The sequence below is a fragment of the Pelobates fuscus genome, chromosome 2 (genome assembly GCF_036172605.1).
Source record: "Pelobates fuscus isolate aPelFus1 chromosome 2, aPelFus1.pri, whole genome shotgun sequence".
Classification (NCBI taxonomy): domain Eukaryota; kingdom Metazoa; phylum Chordata; class Amphibia; order Anura; family Pelobatidae; genus Pelobates; species Pelobates fuscus.
Genome location: NC_086318.1, coordinates 313,159,685 through 313,179,492, shown reverse-complemented (window position 1 = coordinate 313,179,492; position 19,808 = coordinate 313,159,685). Strand labels below are relative to the sequence as shown.

Genomic DNA, 19,808 nt, shown 5'->3' with positions numbered 1-19,808 from the left:
CATCGCAAGGTACTACAAGCTGCTGTTTTCCTGAACTGGTCAACCCTTTGTTTTGGGAGATCTTGCTATATCACTCATGTACTGCTGCTATAGAAAAAAAACTGAAATTCTTATCTTTTTGTTAATATACAATGTGAATACTTTGGCATAATTCAAGCAAGATGTATTTTGCTCTTGCTACTACAGCAGTCATCAATATCCAAGAGCAATTTCTGTTATGAGGGTGGAGTACATGTTAATCTCACAGTTAATGTCTTTAGTAGTAAGCTGTCGACAAGCACTTAGGTCATACTTCAGGTAATGCTGCTAAAATAGAATCTCTTTAACTTGGATCAATCTAGCAATACTCCAATTGTTCTTAAACACCAGCTACCATAATGCTTGGTTCCTTTGCTCAATCAGTTGCTGGCTGAGAATGAGAGTCATAGTTCAGCCATTGGACAGCTACACATCCGCTAGCTCTAGTTTTAACAGTAAGGACAAGTAACGATATGTCACCCTTGTGCAGGAAGTCAGACAGTCACCATATTAGATATTTTATTCAATTTTAATATCGTTTCCATTTTAACTTTTCAAATGATTTCCAGTTTATAAAACATTACACTGACCACATAATTCATTTTTTGCATTTTATACAGTTATACAAATAATCTAAATACACTGATGTGTTCAGGATGATGGCAAATAAGATTTAACTGTACATAACTAAAGAAAAAAAATATTTGAAGCATTTTAAGCATATTTAGAAACCATAGAAATGTCTATACAAAACAAGCAAAATGGAATAAATTTTCTATTTAAAGTATTGCAACAGTCCCACAGATTTGTAACAAAAAATGTCTTCACACAATTCTTCACAATGCCCCATAAATATCTAAAAAGCAAGACAGCAATATATTTTTATATTGTCATATTTTTTCTTTTTTAAGAAAATGACTGTTTGAAATGTTACACGGGAATACAATTAGCACGGTGTCATCATCAAAAAACAAAACAAAACAAAACGTAGAGAGGAAATATACCTATTAGCTTTCAAATGATCTGTATAAAACCACATTGCACATTATTTTACTCCATTGTTTCAAAAGTAAAAAAGGTATATTTACAAAATATTTTCAAAATGGGCATCCTAGAATTGAAGAGAAGTCGAATGCGGATGTATCAGATCTGTGTGCTCGGAATCATCATATAAGATTACTTTAAATTTATCAGTGCCTTTCTTGGTGACTTTGCCAAAAGTATAAGATCATTGTAAGAAATGGATTTACACAATGATTCCGCTAGCTAGATCAAGCACCTGTACTTATAAAACATTATGTTACAAAGTTCAAATAAAGAAAGAAAAAAAAATACTTTGTACATTGTATAAAGAGCAATACAAAGGTTAAACCCCCAGCATTGATGGCAAGAAGTGTTACTTCGAATAAGAGTCAAATTAAAAAAATAATTAAATAAAAATCATGAAAACATTGCAATCCAAAAACAGCACCATGCACAACAGTTTGTAGTGTGATAAACACTGAAAGAAATAGCACTAGGTATTTTAGAATACAATTCAAAACTGGTCGAGTAGCTGCCGCAGGTATGGCGCCCTGGACAGTTCTCGACTCACTCTGGACAGCTTGAAAAGTACTGGACAGTTGAGAGAGATGCACTGTATCTGGGAATCGCTGCAGCCTGTGCAATTTTTACATATCTAAGGAGGAAAAAAAAATAAGTGGCTTGGTGAAATACATACTTTTCAGTAAAACAAAGTATAATGTATACATTTTGAATAAGAAAAAAAAAAGCTCTCAATTGACTATAAAACCATCAACATAATAAAAACTAAAAAACAAACAAACAAACAGATGTTTCAACATAAAAGCCGCAATATGATCACGAATTGGTCCATACTCTAACAACTATTGGCACTAGAGAAATATTTGTAAAGGGCTCCATTATGTAATCTCATGAAGAAATGAAAAGCTGGAGTTGGTTTATTTCCCATGGTTAGACATTTTGATACGATACTACCCTTGTGTAAATAGAATTGGTTCTATCTGAAATGGCACGAGTTAAAATTAAAATACTGAAGACTGATACTAACTGAAGGGTAACCGATAAAAAAAATAAAAATCTTCATATCACTGGAATTTACATAATTCCATAAACCCTTTAACATAACCAATACCATTTTTGATTTAAGAAAAATAAAATAAAGACTTTTCTGATTTCTGCATTAGAAGTCTGTTTCACAGTGTGTTCATGGACTGGCATTTATTATGCTTTGTTCTACATCTCCTGAAAGTCAGGTGGAATGAACACAGAAACGATCGGCTTTCAGCTCACATCATGGCAAAGAGTGCAGGAGTCTGCCTATTGGAAGTAGGTGCCTGTCCATCCCTGCATTTGACATTCACGGACTATATCTTTCCCTGATTGAATTTATTTCTGAGCTTTCTGCCACTGTCACCCGGTTTGTGCCTGCTCTGTGCATTACATACCAGTCTGTCACCCAGTGCTATGAGGTAGGTGCTCTGGGATGGTAGGCTACGAGGAGAGTGTCTCCTGCACAGCAGGGATCAAGTTTACTATTATAGAGAGTAGTACAATGATTGCAATATGATCTGAATGTGTTTCCCCAGCTGCAAAGGCATGCTATTAGAGTCTAAATGTTAAACCAATTAAGTCTTTCAGGCTCTGTATGTTAATTCTGTTTGCATTTTTGCCCTCTCAACTAATGTGCATTAATCCTCTAACATGGCAGTGGTATAAAATGCTGCAGCTATGTTCTGACAATTCATTGGAGACCTCTCTCTAGCAGGAGAAAGAAAACATGGTATTTTATTTTTTTCTATTAATGTAAAGGCTGTGGTTATGAAAAAGCACAATATGGTCACTGACCAATGTCAATGATTCGGTTTGCAGAAGCAGTTTGTATAAAGGGCAATGTGAATGGCATTGCTCCAAAGCTGTGATATTCAAACTCAGAGAGAACTATTGCTTCCCTCTGACTTCAAAATGAAAACTAGTTGAGATCTAAATGGTAACATGAAAGACTGACAGCCTAATGAGAAACAAAGAAAAAAGGAATTCGGTTTAAAATTTCACAAAACTATTTATGCAGCTGCAAAGTAGTGATGAAAAAGCAACACATGCCTATAAATCATAAAGGGGTAGTATTTAGCACATACTGTATATACTTTTACATCTGTGACTGAACCCTGTCAAATCAAAGTAAAAACTTAAATTGCATGGTATCAAACCAATCCCTGTATAAGAATCTCACAGACACTTTTCCCATGGTATAAATGTAATAAAATCCCTTATTACATCCATTAAAGCTCTCCAGCACAGAAATGTTTTGAGGATACCAATCTGGATTTACTAGTTGCACTAGCAAACAGTCTATTTAGTAAGAAAATCTAAAAAATGAGTACTAGGTTTCATGAGAGCCTTAAACAAGATAAGAGGGGTAAAGTGTGTATTTACCTTGGCTAGCTGGTCTTGTCTAGATTCCATTTCTCGAATTTCCTGATTGAGAATCACAGCCACATGTTGAGGTTGACTCCTGCACTTACTGCATATACCGTGCTGGGTCAGTTCATCACAAATTGGACAATGCAAAGTTGTGAAATACTGTGAGATTGTGCCTTTTCTTGCATCTACATCATTCCGTACTGTTGAAAATGCCTTCTGAATCTAAACACCAAACAAACAAAAAACACTCATAAGTATATGAATTGGTTATCAAATTATTCACCAACACATCCATTGTAATAAACAAAATCATGACAAACTCTGCTTTAACTTTCATAATGGAATATGTGATAATGAGCCACTAAGCTTTAACACTACAAACAATTTGTTTTCTTAGCCTTTATAAACAACTTATATCATCTCAATGGGTCCTCTGGCCAGCATATAGGAGGGTTTGATAGGCTGAAATCAGTTGATACTCTCAGCCTATCACTGGCCACCTACTGAGAGGAACTGTAAATACTGTACTCACAATGGGCGGCAAGTGATAGGCTGAGAGCATCATCTCTAGCTGTCTGCCTATCGCCGACTGACAAGGCAAGATCCTTCATATACTGTGCGACAGCTGAAGAGAACTGAGGGAAGCAGAGCCTACAGGCATTGGGGGAACAACCTTGGAGTTAAACAATTTGAAAATGCCTAAAGGAACACCAAAGCGTTACAGAAAATAAAACTGTATTCCTGTCCCCCTGCAATTAACTAAAGTTTAGGCTCTCCCACTGGCGAATATCTTTTAATCCTTACCTTTTCCAGCACTGGCACGCTCAGACATCACAGCGAAGGGGAACCTAATACTTTTGGGCCCTCCCCATAGGAAAACATTAAAGGAACACTATAGTCACCAAAAAAAAAAAAAAAAAACTAACTTAATAAAGCAGTTTCGGTGTATAGATCATACCGCTGAAGTTTAACTGCTTAATTCACTGCCATTTAGGAGTTAAATCACTTTCTTTCTGTTTATGCAGCCCCAGCCACACCTCCCCCTGACTGTGACTGACTCGGCCTGCATGAAAAAAAATGGTTTCAATTTCAAAACAGATGTAACTTAGTTTAACCCCTTAACGCCGTTACGGCGTTCTATGCCGTCGCGGCTTTAAAGGGCTTTAAAGCCGTTGCGGCGGCATAGAACGCCGTAACGGCTTGCAGCCCCAGGAGCAGAGGTGTACTCACCTCCGCCGCGATCCTCTTCTGGGGGGCTGTCTGAGAGCCCAGGCAGCCCCCCTCCGGCAAATGAGGCCCCCTATAGCTGGCTATGGATCTGCCAGCAGGGGGACTGTCTAAAATATTAGACAGTCCCCCTGCTGGTAGGTAGTGTAAAAAAAAAAAAAATTAAAATGTTATAAAATAAATTAAATGCCTTTTTATATATATAATATGTATATATATTATATATATAATATATATACATATTATATATATGTAACGTCATACGTAATGTATTTTAATATTAATATTAGTATATATATTAATATTAAAATACACTTAGAATGACGTTACATATATATATTATATATATAATAGATCTACATATATATTATATATATATATATATACGCACAATTACAATAATAAATAAATAAAATAATTAATAAATAAATAAAATATTGAAACAAAATATAAAATAAATTATATATTCATATGTAATTTCATTCTAACTGTATTTTGTTATTAATATATATATATTGGAAACAGAATACACTTAGAATGACATTCTATATATATCTATCTATATATAAAATACAAATAACCGCAAATATATATATAGAGATAAATACATATAATTACATAAAAGATTACATTAGTATACACGTAGAATTTATATACCTATAAATGCATATATATTAAAATTCTACGTGTATATTTAAGTAATTTTTTAACATAATTATGTCATTTGATTAATTAAAATTTGATTGACATGCCTGACAACACAGGGAGAAAGTGCAGAGAATTTAATTCGCAAGCACTATATTAGACCCTGTAACTCTCCAAGACACCATAAAACCTGTACATAGGGGGTACTGTTTTACTCGGGAGACTTCGCTGAACTCAAATATTAGTGTTTAAAACTGGTAAATTGTATTACAACGATGATATTTTAAGTAAAAGTGAAGTTTTTTGCATTTTTTACAAACAAACGGCACTTTTATGGACTATATTATTGTTGTAATATGTTTTACTGTTTTAAAACACTAATATTTGTGTTTAGTGAAATCTCCCGAGAATAACAGTACCCCACATGTACAGGTTTTATGGTGTTTTGGAAAGTTAGAGAGTCACATATAAGGCTTGCATTTCATTTTTTTGACATTGAAATTTGCCAGATTAGTTATGTTGCCTTTGAGACCGTATGGTAGCCCAGGAATGAGAATTACCCCCATGATGGCATACCATTTGCAAAAGTAGACAACCCAAGGTATTGTAAATGGGGTATGTCCAGTCATTTTTAGTAGCCACTTAGTCACAAACACTGGCCAAATATTAGTTTTTTGCTTTTTTCACACAAAAACAAATATGAACGCTAACTTTGGCCAGTGTTTGTGACTAAGTGGCTACTAAAAAAAACTAAACATACCCCACGTTCAATACCTTGGGTTGTCTACTTTTTCAAATGGTATGCCATTATGGGGGTAATTCTCATTCCTGGGCTACCACACCGTCTCAAAGGTAACATTACTAATCTGGCAAATTTCAATTTGAAAATGGAACGTTCTATATTTGACCCTGTAACTTTCCAAAACACCATAAAACCTGTTAATGGGGGGTACTGTTGTACTCGTGAGACATCGCTGATTACAAATATGTGCATTTTGTTGCCGTAAAACCTAACAGTATTATGACATTTACAGCTAAAATGTGAGGCGGAACTACAAATTAAAAAAAAAAAATTACAATTTCTCACAGTTTTTTTTAATTTTATTCATAATAAATTGTTTCATATACAAATATTTTATATGAAATGAAAGCCCTGTTTCTCCTGAACAAAATTATATATAATAAGTGTGGGTGCATTTAATATGAAAGAGGGGAACTACGGGTGAACAGACATATAGCGCAAATTCCAGTTTTTGTTTTGATCAGAACGTGTACTATTGACTCCGTCCTGAAGGGGTTAAACGTTTTTATGTCTTGCTCTGTAAATTGTATGCCAATTACATACAGGAGGCACCTGCAAGGTGTAGCACGCTATTAACAGTGCAGGAGATAAGAAATTCTAAATTAACAGAAGATGCAAAAAAAAAAAAAAAAGGAAATGTAAACATTAGCTAACTCTCTTTACAGGAAGTGTTTAGGAAGTCTGTTTAAGTCACATGCAGAAAGGTGTAACTAGGACTGCATAAACAAAGTTATTTAACTCCTAAATGGCAAATAATTGAGCAGTGAGACGGCAAGGGTATGATCTATACCCCAAAACTGCTTCATTAAGCTAAAGTTGTTTTGGTGACTATAGTGCCCCTTTCAATCAATGCTTTCCTATGGGGATTTTGAAGACTCTGGATGCCCTTGTGCAAAGCAAGAGTTAAACTCCCTGAACACCCAGGAGGCGCCAAGAGAGGCTGTCTTAACCCTGCAATATAAACATTGCAATTTATCTGAAATGTCAATGTTTACATTGCAGGGTTAGGGGACAGTGACACTGCACCAAGACCACTTTAATTAGATGAAGTGGTCTGGGTGCCTATGATGTCCATTTAACCCCAGAAGGTTAGACCGTGTACCCAGGTACTCCTGCCACCAAAACAACTTCCTACCAGTGTTAATTTTGTCAACTGACAAATTTAGTCGGCTAAAATGTGAGATTTAGTCGACTAAAACTAAAACAATTCAGATGACTAAAATACAACTAAAACTAAAATGGCATTTTAGTCAAAAGACTGACGAAAACTAAATTGAAATGCCAAAATGAATATTGCACAGAGGGGCTGTGGGAGGGGAAAAAGAGACAGACCAGGGCTTGGGAGAGAGACACCTAGAGAGGCTGGGAGGACACAAAAAGACACAAAGGGGCTGAGGAAGAGGCAAAAGAGACAGAGGCTTTATTTAAACCCACTAGATTTTAGTCATGTTGACTAAAATCTTCGGTAGATTTAGCAGACTAAAATCTACTGAAGATTTAGCCGACTAATACTAGACTAAAACTAAAACAATTCAGATTACTTAAATACAACTAAAACTGCTTTTTCGTTAAAAGACTATGACTAAAACTAAATTGAAATTTGCTGCCAAAATTAACACACCTACGGATTAGGGTTTAATAGAGTTGGAGTGTACCTTTGGGCAACTAGAAAAGATTGTGTTATGCTACAACATTGTTAAATTCCATGTACATGGAAAGAAATGGGAAAGATTCACTTTTTGTGGTAAATATGCTATTCTGGTAAAGAGTGGTCTGGCAGTGAGCAAAACAAAATCAGAAAACTCCATTTTAGACTACCTTTCTCACTCATAGCAGCTTTCCCAGCTTAACCTATGACACACCGATATAGTAAATATTTTCTTGTCTTAGCATAACGATTGTGTTTTTCTACAGTCATGCCACAAGTACTATAGCTTATATTTGAAACAGATTACTTGCACACAGTGCTATGTTTATGACTGCTGTATTTTTGGACTTGTGTTCAAAGTGTGATCTGGTTTACAATCCTTATCTCTTACACACCTTCCCAAAGCAGGTTAGATAACAATAAATGATGAATGCACACTGAATATTGCTTTGTTAACTATATGATGTATAGTGTCATCTACTTTGTAGATCGTTTAGCAGTATATAAGTTAAGATCAATACAAAGGGAATATATTTTACAAGAATCTGGTATGTGGGCTTAGTCATGAAACTTAGAAAAATGGAAAGTTCTACACAGATAGAATATATTATAATTGCCAAGCATGTGCATTACCATACAAGATATGTGTACTTAGGAAAACTACCATCCATCCTGAAATTAGTGAGATATTCTAATTATATATAAGACCAATGTACTGGTAATTTTTTTTTCCATTTACAATATCTTTCTTTAAATAGTGGATTGTTGTACTTGAGGAGCACTAGTTAATCCCTTTGTAAAAAAAAAAAAACAAAAAAAAAAAAAACAAAAAAAAAAAAACATGCTTTTATGAGACATACCCTTGGTAGCTCATCATACCAACTGAAGACATCAACACCAATGAGCGAGAAGATTCTGTTTAAAGGGGGCAATATCTGTTTGGTAATGTAGTAGGTTGCATTTAATCTCAGATTATGATCCTGCAGTACATCGATTGGCCGTCTCACAAGCTGAATGAGAGGCACTCCCGGAGTGCCATACACAATGACGTACGGGACCCTTTCTCCAACACGAGGCTCTGAGCGGCGGTCATAGGCAACCATTTTCCTGTGTAAAGGGAAAAAAATAAAAAAACAGTACTGTAATAGGTAGCTAAACAGTTAGTCTTCATCACCAGCACAAAATGTGACACATTCCATAAAGCAGAAAATCATGGATTCCCTATAAACAGTAACTACTACTTTCTCCCATAAAGAGGTATAGCTCCACATTACAGCCTTGTATGCATATCCTCACCTTTCCCAAGGCAGGATTTCTTGTTGCAGTACAAGACAGAATCGGAAAGTTTCATAACACATCATCACGTACATGTAATCTAATTATCAGTGTGCCATTTTATATAAAACCATTTAATATTAAGCAATTAATGAGCAAATCCATATTAACACCAAAACGACAAATATAGGATTCATTTTTTACTTTGAGTGTCCTAAGTGCGTAATTTGACTTTTCATTTTATTAAACATTAGGTCTCATACGCTAGCCTATATCACTTGTATTACATTTGTCATAGGGTTTACCCTGCTTAAGTAACAGATTTTTTGTCATGTCTCCAAATTCACAAAAAAATATTATTGTTTAATTCGATAAGTTTAAAAGTAATTTTTTTAAATATTTTTTTTAACTGGAATTTTTTTTTCACGTGGCTGAACTACTTTAATAAAACTATTTTATCTGCAACTGCTCAGGCACATAAAACTATGAAGTACACATAACTTCAAGTTTAGCAAAAGAGCTATACAAAAAATTTACTGTCATCTGCAACCTTCTTGGTTACCTGATGATATACTTTATGTTAGACACTACAAATCACTTTTGTTTTTAGATTAGTGCTCTCTAACAGTACTTAGAACACAACTCCTATAATATGAGGTTGTTGGGGTTGTGGTACAAGCATGACTTACTATGGTTAGATAATCCTGCTTTAAATACAGTAGATTCCCCTTACCTTGTCAGTTCGAGTGCTGGGACGCAGGCTCCAGGCCTGTATGCAAAACTTCCTCTGTACTCCTTGGCAAAGATCAAATCTTGCATGCTGGCTTTACCTTCCAATAGCTTTAGACATTGTCTCTGAACATACTGCTTTATTTGACTTATATCTCTGGTTTCAAAAAGCAACTTGATTGATCGTTCAAGTATCTACAAATGTAAAAAAAAAAAAAAGGCCTATTAGCTACAATCTTAAAGGGACACTGTAAGCACCCAGACCACTTCAGCTCATCGAAGTGGTCTGGGTGCCAACTCCCATCACCCATAACCCTGCAAGTGTAATTATTGCAGTTTTTATAAACTGCAATAATTACCTAGCAGGGTTAAGTCCTCCTCTAGAGGTACTTCCGGCTTCTTACGACGACTTTTGGTCGTCTAAATGACGCTGGACATCCTCACGCTATGCTTGAGGGCTTCCGGCGTCGCCAGAATCCTTATAGGAAAGCATTAAAAGCCATTGTCGCGCATGCGCATTAGGTCTCCCCTGCTGGCGAATGTCGGCGGGGGAGGAGGTGGGCGGAGCCTGACCCAGAGCCGAGGGACATTGGCACTGGATTCAGGTAAGTGTCTGAAGGGGTTTTAACTTGGGATGTGGGCGGGAGGGAGGGGGGCACTCCAAAATTATACAGTACCAGGAAAATGCGTTTGTTTTCCTGGCACTAGAGAATCCCTTTAATTAAGGACCAAACTTCTGGAATAAAAGGGAATCATGACATGTCACACATGTCATGTGTCCTTAAGGGGTTAAACACTGGCATTGTGTATTTTCAGATGTGCACACATTGTAATCAATAAAGGAACAGCTGAATGTTTCATTTGGTTTGACCCTTGAGGTGATAGAACAGATTAGTGGGGTAGGTAGCTGCTTTAAAAAAAAAAAAAATAACAAAATAGCAGACTGCATAAATTATTTTACCATGAGCATTACCATCCATCAAAAAAAACATTCACATTTTCTGTGTGTAGATGATGCATGCCACTATTTTTTAAACAGTTTATCGAATAAGCAGATATTACTTTTAATCTCACTGCAGTTTAACAGTGAATCTAAATGGGGTGTGTGATCTCATATGCAAGTTAATGCATGGTGCATATTGCAGTATGAAGGAAATGCTTGTGTTCAAAAATAGGTACATTAGCATGGATATCAATATTATAGTATAATAAATAGATAACTCCCTTGTGCTACGATTACACGCTCTATGTGGATACAGACTACTTTATTTAATCACTGGGATTGGAGGGAGTTTAGTGAACGTCCCCCTGTCTAGGACTCCAGGGAAATACCCCAATCTGAAATGAGATTTTTTTTTTTTTTAATTTCCACATCCCTGCTTCATGTTAGTGGTGTCAGGCAGCATGTACACTTCAAATATTTCCAGAAGCAACATTAAACAACGTTTTGTTTTTTTGAGTGGCGGATTCTGCATGATCAAGGACTTCTGGCAGTATACTTTTGTAGAGCACTTTTCATGTCCTGATATAACATGAAGACGTTTTATAGCTGGAACAGTTAAACCCAACTTCTCTTGTTGGAAGTTCTTTGTGTGAATTGCTCTCTTTTTAAAATTTTAACCAGGCTAGTTCTTTATCTTGTTAACCTCTTCAATACCAAAAAAGAATATAAACGTGTTCATGCCGTATAAAATTGAGTTCTTAAAGTCTCCCTTAGGGATCGACCGATATTGATTTTTTTAGACCCAATACCGATAATCTTTGAACTTTCAGGCAGATAGCCGATAACTTACTGATACCTATATTCCAATAGGAAAGTCCTGAATAATGAGTTTCCGATGAGGAAATCCTAATGCGAGCACTGTTACCGCACACACACATTAGGTCTGCATGGGCAGAGCTGAGCCAGCACCGAGGGTTGTCGGCTCTGGACCCAGAACAGGTAAATGTGACAGAAGGTGTTATTAACCCCTTCTGCACCACGGGAGGGACGGGCCTTTGACAGAGGGGGAAGCTATAGTGCCAGGAAAATGAGTTTGCTTTCCTGGGCTGGTACTATAGTTTCCCTTTATTTGGACTATGTGCTGCCAGTGCCAAGTAAACCGATTACCGATTAGCCATAATGCAGAAAAACATGTGTGTGTGTCCCTCTTCTTCACTACATGATTGACCACTCCTCAGCTCATTTTAATTTATATTTCTCCCAGCAGCAGCATATATCCATTACCAAGGGCGGCTTGTTATTATCAATTGTATAGTGCCAATATATTATCCAATACAATACCCAGGGCTTAATTATCATTTGTATAGTGCGAGTATACTACCCACTCCCAGTGCTTAATTAACATTTGTAATAGTGCTAGTATACCTTCCAAGGGCTTTATTATCATTTATAAGATAGTGCCAATATATACCCATATTTATCATATAGTGCCATACCCACCACTACTCCCCCCTCTCACTGAGTGGGTAACTATGTTTATTGGAGTAAAGAAAATTACCCTTTACAGACCAGAAGGATAAAATTGGCAAACAAGCGGCAGAGCAGACTACGGTATCCACACAGCACTACTACAGGCCGTGTCTCCACCTCTTCTCAAAAAGGCTTGCGATTCGCACACCTGGTTTTGCCGCGGTAACGCTTTGACGGTCAGGGCTTGTGAATCGCAAGACTTGGAGAGACGACAGATTGTGCGCGCGCTGGACTCATTATCGGCAAAATTATAGGCCAATAAAGATAATTTAAAAAAAAACTGAATATCAGCCGATAATATCGTCAAAACCGATAATAGGTCAATCCCTAGTCTCCCTCATCCACATTTATACTCTATGTTATGATTAGCAGCATGTAGAGGAACACGTATCTCTATCGGAAGCCACTAGACACGGATATATTGCCTATAAACTCCACAATATAAAAAAGGCAAGAATTCAATGATTTAAAGCAAGGCAGCAAGAAGAATGGGATTATAGTAACTGAGGAAGCCCCCAAGAGGGGTGAAACGCATTTTGCACTAAGAAAGGACTTATCACACAGATTGTAAGGACTTTATTTCTACTATTTAATGTTTTAATACTTTTATGCAGAGTTTGGCTAAATAAGGCACTTTGGAAAAATTATTGGAGTGGTGACTACTATCAATGAACGTTTAACTCCACAATATACAGAAGAGGGAGTGGGACCCTGAAAAATCCCACAACGCTTAGAGTTAGCGCCAACATCCACTGGCTCTACACTTGTGAGTGTGAAATACCCGTTTCTATTCACCCGTATTTTTATATCCAGACAATATTGCACTAGTGTTTGTTTTCCTTGTTTCTATTATAGGACTATAATCCTTGAAACCTAAGGCATTGAAAACTATATGTAAGATACTCCGCCTTGTTTATATCAATACTGATTCGATACATTTCTATTAGGAGATGGTAACGGTGCAGTGTGGCGTTTTGCTGCGCAATAGCCTCCCAATGCTTTCCTATGGGAAAGCATTGGTTGGATGAGATCAACAAAATTGATGATCTCAGACATGGAGGTTGGGTCAGCTACAGCGAGACCGGCATGGCGATAGAGAAAAGGTAGGCAAGCTACCTTTTAACTCCACAAAGAGGAGAATATTTACTCTAGCACTAAAGTCCTGGTCGCCGGCACTGGCTGGCTCACCTTTGCTGAAATATTGGATAACTTAAGAGTAAGGCTGCTGTGTGGGCAGGGGCGCCGCTGAAAATACATACATTTTTCGAGCCGTTTTTAGGAACGGGGAGCCACTGACTGACTGAGGGCATCAGCTGACTACTCTCAGCCAATCAGTGGCGCACCTGCCTGTACTTCAGTTTTCCAACATTTAAGCAAGAGGCAGGAGAGGGGTTAAACCATTCAAGAACTGTTCGATTAAGTTGTTATGCTGCCTGGAATGTGTACTCTGCTTTGTATACTTTGTATACATCAGTGTGCACTAAAGAAACCTCTGCAAGCAGCTACGGACACAGTAATAATTCTTGAGACAGTGGCTTTCAAGCTTTTTGCTTACCTTACCAACAGCAGGGCAGGCGTCCCTTCGGACTGTCTCTATCCCCTTTGCATCGAAAACCGGATCTTTTTGGTCAAGAGTTTCATACATATAGCCCACATACCTCTTCTTAGTTTGTAAAACACAGGGTAAATAGACCTGCAATGCAAAACATAGTTAAATAATGCACTACTCTAATATTGCATACATGCCTTCATCTGAAAAGTAAGAATGCAAGCAGTAAATATCCAAAAGTTCAACTCGAAAAGAAACACTAACGTCAAGAGCTGCAAATGGCCAATTGTCTTCAATGGTCAACACCATCAGTGCCATACATAAAGAAACAAACAAAATGGTTTGACATGTTATGTATTCTGATACACACATCATAATCGGGGACACTTAAAATTTGTGATAACTTTTTTTTTTTCCCCCTTCACAAAAACAACAAACTACACAGTTAAAGGACATCAAATAACAGACCACCACAATAATTTGTACATATAGAGTACTAATGTGATGTGTACAGACAATGAATAGAAGAATACTGATGAAGTTGTGCGACAGTAAGGTTGATTTATTTTCTGTAATTTTTATCAACAGGCAAGATTACCTTTCAATCCCCGCATTGGGAATAATATCAATATTGCTTCCATTTCTCCCTATATGATCAAAACACCCACTGCTTCCATTCTGGCAAATAATGAGCTCCGTCTGTTTGTCTACACATATTTGTCTTGGTTATGTAAAAGTCTACACTCTTAAACATAAAACATTCACTAACATTACATGACTTTGTCCCGTCTAAACAATAGATAATCCATGCAGAAAAAAAAAAGTAAAAGGAAAGATAGACCTTTAATTTTCTACATTTCTTGTACTGTTAAGACTATCTTTGGGAGATTACCACTTCATTAAGAATGCTATCACATACAACTTCAGCCCAGTTTTTCCTTGTTTGATGTCTTCCCAATACCCATTCCGTAGCTATTCTAAGAACACCCACTATGTTCTCATAGGACACCTGTCATGGCAAACATTACTTTATTGAGAATATGACTTCATCAGTATATCACTACTAGTGTGTGCGCTTGTATATCTTTTTCCACTCTGCATTATTTACCACCTACTTGTATACCACAATGCCAACTACAGTGCAGTAAAGGCAACAAACATGGTGGTCAGCCCACAAAAAATGCAAGGGAAATCACACACCTCCTAGTCTGTACCTGCACTTTATGCTCCCATGTACCCATGATATAAGAGCAATATCATTCCACACACATCAGCCCCTAATATACAGTACAGTCACACGTTGCTACAGAACATTACCTTTTCAAACTTTAGTTTTACTGGTTTCGGGTTGGTAGCAGTTACAGCTTCAGCAATTTCCTGTCCAATCTTAAAAGACTGCTCCTTTGTAGCTCCTTTCAGCAGAACGAACATGCTACATGGAAAAACACAGTAAATACTTAAGCGGTGGGTAAGCATACATGTTTATCTGTATTTCATACGATATAGGTTTACTTTAGAAAAGGTTTAACACCAAAACATTCATTATTATTACATCCATGCATAATGTAAATAATTGCCTACAGACAAATACAAATCAGGAACCTAAAATATTTGCTTCAATTATCAAAAAACTAAAGCAAAGCTTCTCAATTTACGCAGTTTACAAATGGTATGAATTTAGAAATATGAATATGCTTTGTTTTCTGTATGTATCAAAAGTAGAGAAGAGGGTTGCACTCAATCACAAAACACACAGGGTGCTAATTGAGCATGAGTTAGCATACCCCATAGAATCTACACAAAAGAAAAAAAAACTCAGGCACTCACTGTGATACGTTCAAAGCAGTTTTAATGGATACGTAACATTTGGACCTGTACCCAGGTCTTTATCAGGCTTGATAAACACCTGGGTACAGGTCGAAACGTTGCGGATCCATTAAAACTGCTTTGAACGTATCACAGTGAGTGACCGAGTTTTTCTTCTTTTATGTAGTTTTCTGTATGTGACTTAACAGATCTCCTTTCTTCAGAGACATATATAAAGTATGCCGCCATCAGTTAAACGTATCAGATAGGTACTTCAAATGGGCATTTGGTGAAATGTATTGGTTAGGTCTGTGAAGCTGCCTCAAATTTCCATTTGTTACTATAGTTGAATGTACATCTGATTCATGAAAAGCAGATGATGCAAATTAAAACCCCCAAAATCTCCATGGGTCGGTCATATGGCTTGCTTACATCAGTAGTTTAGTGTAGCCATTGTGCCCTACAAATAGACTTTTTAATGCCATTCTACACAAAGGTACCTGTCCGTGTCACCATACACCACTCGGGCTCCCCATTTCTTAGTATCGTTGACTAGTTTTATAGCACGTTCCAGGGTCTCTCTCGCTTTATGGATAATACTGTCTCCAATCTGTAAGAAACAAAACACTGGGTCACGAATATTTTCCAAACATATCCACCCGGTAGAAGAAGTATACCACAATCTTTAATAGTGAAGTTGTATTCACTTAAAAAAATACATCAAAGTCCACACTGTTTATGAACCACATAGAACTAATCCCAAGGCAGTACTGACTTTTCCTATTCTCTGTGTACTTACATTAGGTTTTTTACATATTAATTTAGTTTGCTTCCAAAGGAGGCTCTTTAACCACCACAACCACTACAGCGTGTTATGGTGTCAGGAGTCACATAGCCAAATCCCACTTTCAAGTGCTGTAGTGGCTATACTGCTTAGAGCAGGGGTAGTCAACCTTTTAATACCTACCGCCCACTTTTGTATCTTTGTTGATGGTAACATTTCCTAACCGCCCACCAGTGCCGCAGTAACTAATTTTATAACGCAATTATGATTTTTTTTTTCTTCCATTTTTAGAACGGAGAAATATGTGCTTAGATGTATCTATTTTTTTTCTATTATCGATTCTACTTTTTTTTTTCTATGTGTTTGAGAGGTGTAGTATGTGTGAGGGGGCAGTGTGTGTTAGGGTTGCTGTGTGTGTGTGTGTGTGTGAAGGTAGCTATTGTGTGTGTGTGTTTGTGTGTGTGTGGAGTGCAGTGTGTGTGTGTGTGACGGGGCATAGTGTATGTGTGTGTGAAGGGTGCATAGGGTCTATGCTGTGTGTAGGTGGGCGAGATGTGAAAATCTTTCCTAATGTCTCCCCCTCCCTTCTTCTTACTATTTATCAGGTAGGGGAACATAATGCTGCAAGCGCTGGTGGTCCAGTGGTGGCATGTTCACTTTAGCCTGCAGCTCCTCTGGCTGCAGGCGACTCTCCTGTCCTCCTGTGAGCACAGCACTGTATCAGAGCGTTGCCATGGCAATGCACAGCAACGATCTGACCAGGCTGCTCGCGGGAGGAACAGAGAGGTTCCCAGGCCCTTCCCTCCCTCTGCTGGAACTAAGTGGCAGCGGGGCCAGTGTGGAACACTTTTGATCTCCTCACCAGCCCGAGAGGGCTTACAGCAAGGCTGGCTCTGCATGGCCCGGCAGGGGAGATGAAAGGATCTTTCCTGCCGGCCTTGGTCCATGGCCAACTAGGCCCACCGGGAGTTTTCTACAGAAAATGTATGTATATATTTATTTATTTTCAAGGTGGAATTCAAACCGTGTTATTTCCCAAAATGATAAATGTTGAGAATTCAAAGTGAAATTAAAGTCAAAGTAATTAAACTAGAAGCACGGCTGACTAGGAAAATGTTCCAAGTTCGGCTGCTTTGACCTCAAATTTGAAATGTATTTTTAATTCCTCACAATTCTCGTTTTAGAAAATAAGCTAAAAATGAAATCCAGTTCACATTCTTAACAAATCTTATTAGAAAATCTGAATTTAAAAGTACAAATTAAAATCATATATTTAAAATAGTAAAAACAAAAACAATTACTTTTGTCAGTTTCATATATTTACACTAGTTAGATTATCCAATGCATATTTGAAAATTGTTTGATACGTGCAAAAAAGTAATGGATTTTTAAACAGGTAAATTAAATTACTATGATTCCCTACCTCTACGCATGGCATTCTCCCTGAAAAGTTAGCAGCGGTGTAGCCAAATGTAACATTGGCGATCAGTTTCAGTCCAAGCTGGCGTGCGTCAAGAAGTCGGCTTAGGCTTTTGTCCTGTTTATATTCTTTCATTGACTGTTTCACCATTATCCGAGTCTTCAAAATCTCTTCAAGCATGCATGGCAACACACCTTTTCGTACATTAGCCTGAAAGAATTTGAATACACCAAAATGTAAAAAAACACACAAAAAAAGCCCCACAAGAACATTACATGAACACGCGTAATTTACACAAGAGGATATAAAATCCAATGTAATGTTAAACATTTTCAATTTCACCCTTTCAAGAACCAAGGAAACCAATTTCTTTGCTTTATATTGCGATGTATTATTCAATATTTATAGGTTATGATTTCTGAATGAGGTATACTCCAGTTGTGGGAAAATAGTAACACAAGGCTAAGTATAAATAAGGACATTGCAATCTGCTAAATATTTCCACAGGTGTTTAAGACGCCCTAATAAAAAGAAAACATTCTTTCTGATAAATACCTTTTTCAAGTATTTGTTTAGGCAGAGAGAATTTTATTAAAATAGATAAATATAAACATTTCTTCTGGGATTATTTTTGATTGCACAATATGTTCCCAATGATGCAAAAGCCAAGATCAAAAATTCTTTAAAAACAATCAAAATTTGTGGTTCTCCCTACAAATCCAGTGGCATTTTTCTCCCAAACCGGATCACACAGTGTTACTGACATTCTTCCTAACTGGATCACGCAGTGTTACAAGGTCCAATTTAGACTCCAAGAGCTTAATTCACCAGGCTCCTTAATGAAGTACCAGGTCTACACCATTCGAGGTTTCCTCAAAAGTAATACATAAATTAATTTTTACCTTTACGAAAGCAATACCATTAGGGGATACGGTAATATCATGTCGTATCTGGTATAGTAGATCTGGTGGGACACGCAGGGAGGTGCAGCCAAATTTGAACTCATCATGTCTGAAATGTAAGATGTTTTTAGGTTAGTATTAGTTATAATGAAGTCCCACAAATACATTGGTAACGTACTACTAATCTTACTGAATTGCAACTAACCTAATATTGTACCATAATATTCTAGCCTACAATAGGTAGAATACAATACATCTATTTATCATCTAAGATAACTGTCAGTACAGGAATCTGAAAGAACAACGTATAAAGTTTAAAGAAAAGTAGTATTATTTGTATTAAATATATTTATTTTTAACATTGGAATATTCATTTTCAGTGACAATTACTGGGCACCCACTATCTCATAAGCAATAAAACGTTATCCTCGCTGCAGCCATTCCTCCTCCAATGAAGTTATTAGTTCTAAAAATGTTGTTCATTCCAATGCTTCTCATAAAGAAACAAAGGGGACATAGGGCACAAACGAGGAAATTGCAGCATTGAAAACATTGTAGTTTCTCAGAAATTATAATATGGAATATAATTTATAATAAAAACAAAATCCCAAACAACTTACCTCCCCAGACTTTCTATGTGCCCCAGGCAGGTAGAGTAGCAATAGTTGTAAGCAATTACAATGGAAGGGTACAATGACTGGAAATCCAGAACCAAAATAGAGTTGCTGTAAAATTTAGACTCTGGCTCCATCACAAGAGGAATACACTGAGGGGCCCTCATCTGAGACCGTTGCTGGGGGCTGGGAGTCAAGGCAATATAGTTCATTGGCTTAGCAATACGAAGCATCATTGATTCCACACGATACTACATTAGAAAGAAGAACGTGATTTTTTATTAGAAATTAAGCATTAAAGTTATTTATAGCTTTACAGATTTTAGCTTTAAAACAATGAGATGTATGTATGCACAGGAAAATATAACAAAAAACACGTGCAATAACGAGAAAATGCCAGCGAAAAGTCTTAAAGGGTTACTCCAAACACTATGACCAGCTCATTGTTATGAAGTGGTCACGGTGCAATGAG

General features: G+C 36.9%; 1 protein-coding gene across 1 annotated transcript in view; it reads right to left on the bottom strand.

Annotated features, from left to right (window-relative positions):
• Positions 1-528: 528 nt before the first annotated feature.
• Positions 529-19,808, bottom strand: part of REV3L (REV3 like, DNA directed polymerase zeta catalytic subunit) — a 185,774-nt gene continuing 166,494 nt past the window's right edge. The window contains exons 23-32 of the mRNA XM_063443510.1: positions 19,343-19,587; positions 18,723-18,831; positions 17,824-18,030; positions 16,117-16,226; positions 15,128-15,242; positions 13,817-13,954; positions 9,793-9,983; positions 8,645-8,891; positions 3,475-3,684; positions 529-1,696 (exon numbers count right to left, since the gene is read on the bottom strand). Of these exons, the coding sequence (XP_063299580.1) occupies positions 1,556-1,696; positions 3,475-3,684; positions 8,645-8,891; positions 9,793-9,983; positions 13,817-13,954; positions 15,128-15,242; positions 16,117-16,226; positions 17,824-18,030; positions 18,723-18,831; positions 19,343-19,587 (1,713 nt within the window). The 3' untranslated portion in view covers positions 529-1,555. The remainder of the gene's footprint in view (positions 1,697-3,474; positions 3,685-8,644; positions 8,892-9,792; positions 9,984-13,816; positions 13,955-15,127; positions 15,243-16,116; positions 16,227-17,823; positions 18,031-18,722; positions 18,832-19,342; positions 19,588-19,808) is intronic.